General features: G+C 59.1%; 1 protein-coding gene across 1 annotated transcript; it reads left to right on the top strand.

Moving 5' to 3' along the window:
* Positions 1-217: 217 nt before the first annotated feature.
* Positions 218-3,030, top strand: LOC116465612 (synaptotagmin-15-like; the record flags this gene model as incomplete). The annotated part of the gene is made up of 3 exons (XM_032148619.2): positions 218-565; positions 2,120-2,290; positions 2,881-3,030. Coding segments are annotated over exons 1-3 (666 nt in total), but the record flags the coding sequence as incomplete, so codon positions are not given.
* Between the last annotated feature and the right edge of the window lie 469 nt (positions 3,031-3,499).

Genomic DNA, 3,499 nt, shown 5'->3' with positions numbered 1-3,499 from the left:
ATGGGGGCCAATCCCAGGGGGCAGGACTCTGCTAGGATCCTCAGCCTGGCCATGCAATGCCTTCATGCTGAGAAGGCTTCCTGGAGGAGTTGCACCAGAGAGAGGGGATGTGTTTAGCCTGGTGAGGAGAGTGAGGCAGATGTGGTCAGGCTAGCTGAGGCTCAGCAGAGAGGAGTGGGCCAGGATGGGGATGGGCGCCCAGATCTTGCCACTGTCTCCCATGCCCCTGCCTTCCTCTGGCCTGCCAGCCCTCCCACCCTCTGTTATAGGAGATGCATGTATGGTGGGGCCCATCAACCCAGAGCTGTACAAGTTCCCAGAGGACAAAAGTGAGACCGACTTCCCCGACGGCTGCCTGGGGCGGTTGTGGTTCTCGGTGGAATACAAGCAGGAGGCCGAGCGTCTGCTAGTGGGCTTGATCAAGGCACGGCACCTGCAAGCCCCCTCGGAGACCTGCAGCCCCCTGGTGAAGCTCCACCTGCTGCCCGATGAGCGGCGCTTCCTCCAGTCCAAGACCAAAAGCGAAACCTCCAACCCACAGTTTGACGAGCACTTCATCTTTCAGGTACAGCCTCTGGAGCAGGCAGGGTCTGGTGCCCTCCGCGTTGCTGGGAAGGTGCAGACCTACAGGAGAGCCCAGCCTCCTGTACCAGCCAGGGCCCTGCAGCCCCCGGGGCCCTTGATGCCACCAGCTCTGCTTTACCTACTCTGCTAGGTTAAGGCCTATAGGAGCCAATCCCTGATAGAGGGGCAGGGGAGAGACTTGGTGAGTGGTGACCAGAAGCCTGGGCTCCCCTGTCCTGACTGCCTGGAGGAGAGTGGGTGAAAACACAATTTTAGAGCAACTACTGAATGCCAGGCCCTGGCCTGTGGGGCTCAGGGGAATTATCCCAAAGGCCTGGAGCAGTATGGGGTTTCTGGCAAGTTTATCCAAGGAAGGCAAAAGACAGGCCTCAGCGTGAGTGCAGGAGCTTCCTGTGCTGTCAGAGGCCAGCACGGGGACCGAGTGCCCTCCCAGGGTAGGTGTGGTGCCTTGCCACACTTTGGGCTGTCCGGCTCAGGTTCTGCATGTGGAGAGTCTATTGGGGCACCGAGCCAGTTTCACAGGGGCCTGGGAGCCTTAGCAGGTGACTGGGGGCCCTTAGGGGAAGGAGTCATCGGGACCTGCCAAGAGGCCTTGGACAAACATGTTCTCAAGAGCTGGGTGGCAAGCTAGGCAAGAGGTGAGGTGCAGCCAGTCAGCTTTCAGGAGGAGTGTGACTGCTGAGGCCAGGGCCATGACTTGTGCCTTCCGCCCTGGCTGAGAGCTGGGAAGAGGGGTGCCGTCGGGCCTGGTCCCAGGCCGTCTTTCTGAGGCCAGGGCTGTGAGAATTCACAGGTGAATCGCTCTTCTCGAGACATCAGAATCCAAGGCTGCAGGCTTGCTGACGTGCGACACGTCATGCTTGCAGGCTAATTTTTCTTAGCTCATCACTTCCCCCTCTATCTCGCCCCAGCTCGATCCAGTCCCTCTGTGCCTTCAGAGGGAAGGGGAAAAGGGAGAAGGGAAAAGAAAAGAAAATCAGTATTAATGGGCCATCTGCTGTAGGTCAGACACTGTGATTGGGGTTTTACAACCAGAGAGGAAGACCCATGATCCTCATTTCACAGGCGAGGAGGCCAAATCTCAAGGAGGGGAGGGCTGGCATGCCCAGCTCTGACAGCAGAGACAGGCTGGTGCCCCGGGCTCCTAGGCCTTTGCTACAGTGCAGGGTGGTGGCGGGGACACACTCACCGTGCAGCCGTGTCACTTGGTGCTCCAGTTAAATGGCAGATTCCAATTCATGGGTCTGGGCTGGTGCCCAAGATCCTGCATTTCTAACAGGGCTCCAAGTGGTGGTGGACTCTACAGGTCCTCGGACCACACTCTGTGTAGCAAGGTACTGGCACCTACCCCCACTTTCCAGGGGTACATGGCACTGCTGCTGAGAAGGGTCCCCTGAAAATGCCTAGGTTTGGGGATGTAGGTCCCTGGTTGAGACATCCGTTCCGAAAAGCACCCATGTCCAGAATAACGAGTCACACCATCCCATCCCCTACCCCCACACCTGACTCTGGCTGGTGTCCTTATCTCCCCCAGGTGTCCAGCAAGACCGTCACCCAGAGGGTGCTGAAGTTCTCCGTCTACCACGTGGACAGGCAGAGGAAGCACCAGCTCCTGGGCCAGGTGCTCTTCCCCTTGAAGAATGAGACCCTGGTGGGGGACTGCCGGCGTGTCATCTGGAGAGACCTGGAGGCCGAGAGCCTGGAGGTATGGTCAAGGTCACCATGCCTATGCCACTGAGCATCAGCTGGCAGGTGTGCACAGGGCCCAGCACCTGCTGGCGGCATCAGCCCTCAGCATCCCGCACACCACCCTACAACAGTCACTCAGGGAGGAGGGCCCAGGCCCCGAGCAGCATGGGACAGGGAGATCGGACCTGCCCCTGGGCAGGGAGGGGCTGCTTGAGGTCTGGTTGTCACACTGGCCATCAGATTCCCTGGAGCAACCTGAAATATCCATATTTGGATTCTTATCTAGGTTAGACAGCTGTGAGAGATGACACCACAAATGGTCCAGCCCAGGGAAATGTTTCCCCCAGCCCACCACCCCCGGGAAGGCCCCAGCTGGCTCAGACCTGGGTGTGACTCCTTAGCTCTGGTCCACAGGACTGCACAAGCCCCTTAAACTCTACAGACCACAGTTGCCTCATCCTTAAAATGGCAGTGGAACTCAAAGGGGACCATGCAGATGTGTCGCGTGGACCGCTGGGAGGAAGCAGGAGGCTCTCTGGGGGTTCTGTGACCCCTTCAGCACTTGCCGAGTAACAGGATGGGGTGCTTCCATCTTGGCCTCCCCAGCCCCCCTCGGAGTTTGGCGATCTCCAGTTCTGCCTCAGCTACAACGACTACCTGAGCCGCCTGACAGTGGTTGTGCTGCGTGCCAAGGGCCTCCGGCTCCAGGAGGACAGAGGCATTGTCAGTGAGTTCCTCCCTTTCCTCCTGGGGAAGGTCCCGCCCACCGAGCTTACAGCCTGGCGCTACAGTCCAACCTCACCCCAGACGATCCAGTTTCTGCTTGCATACACCCTATCACGGAGCGCTCACTACCTCACAAGACATGCTGTCCCTAGGTCGACAGTTCTGGTGCAGGAAGCCTCTTCCTGTGTTGAACCCAAAGCTGCATCTCCTTGGCCTCCCCTACTGAGGGTTCTAACCCAGCAACAATACCAGGCCCTGCCCCTCCTATTTCCCGAGGCAGCGTCTTGGCTCTTTGAACTGTCCTGCCTGCCTCCACCTCCACCTTTCCATCAGTGGCATGGATCCAGTTCCTCCAGGGTGAGGCCCGCACCTCCCTCCCCGCAGGGGAAGAGCCCCCGACTCAATGGGCACTGATGCTTGGCCTCCCAGAGCACAGGAGCTGCAGGAGGGGAGGCCTTGGTTCATCCCACATGTCCCACCCCATTTGGGCTCACCCCAC

This window comes from Hylobates moloch, unplaced genomic scaffold, assembly GCF_009828535.3.
Source record: "Hylobates moloch isolate HMO894 unplaced genomic scaffold, HMol_V3 SCAFFOLD_7202, whole genome shotgun sequence".
NCBI lineage: Eukaryota > Metazoa > Chordata > Mammalia > Primates > Hylobatidae > Hylobates > Hylobates moloch.
Note: the sequence above shows the minus strand (reverse complement) of the source record. Positions and strands in the feature narration are given on the sequence as shown.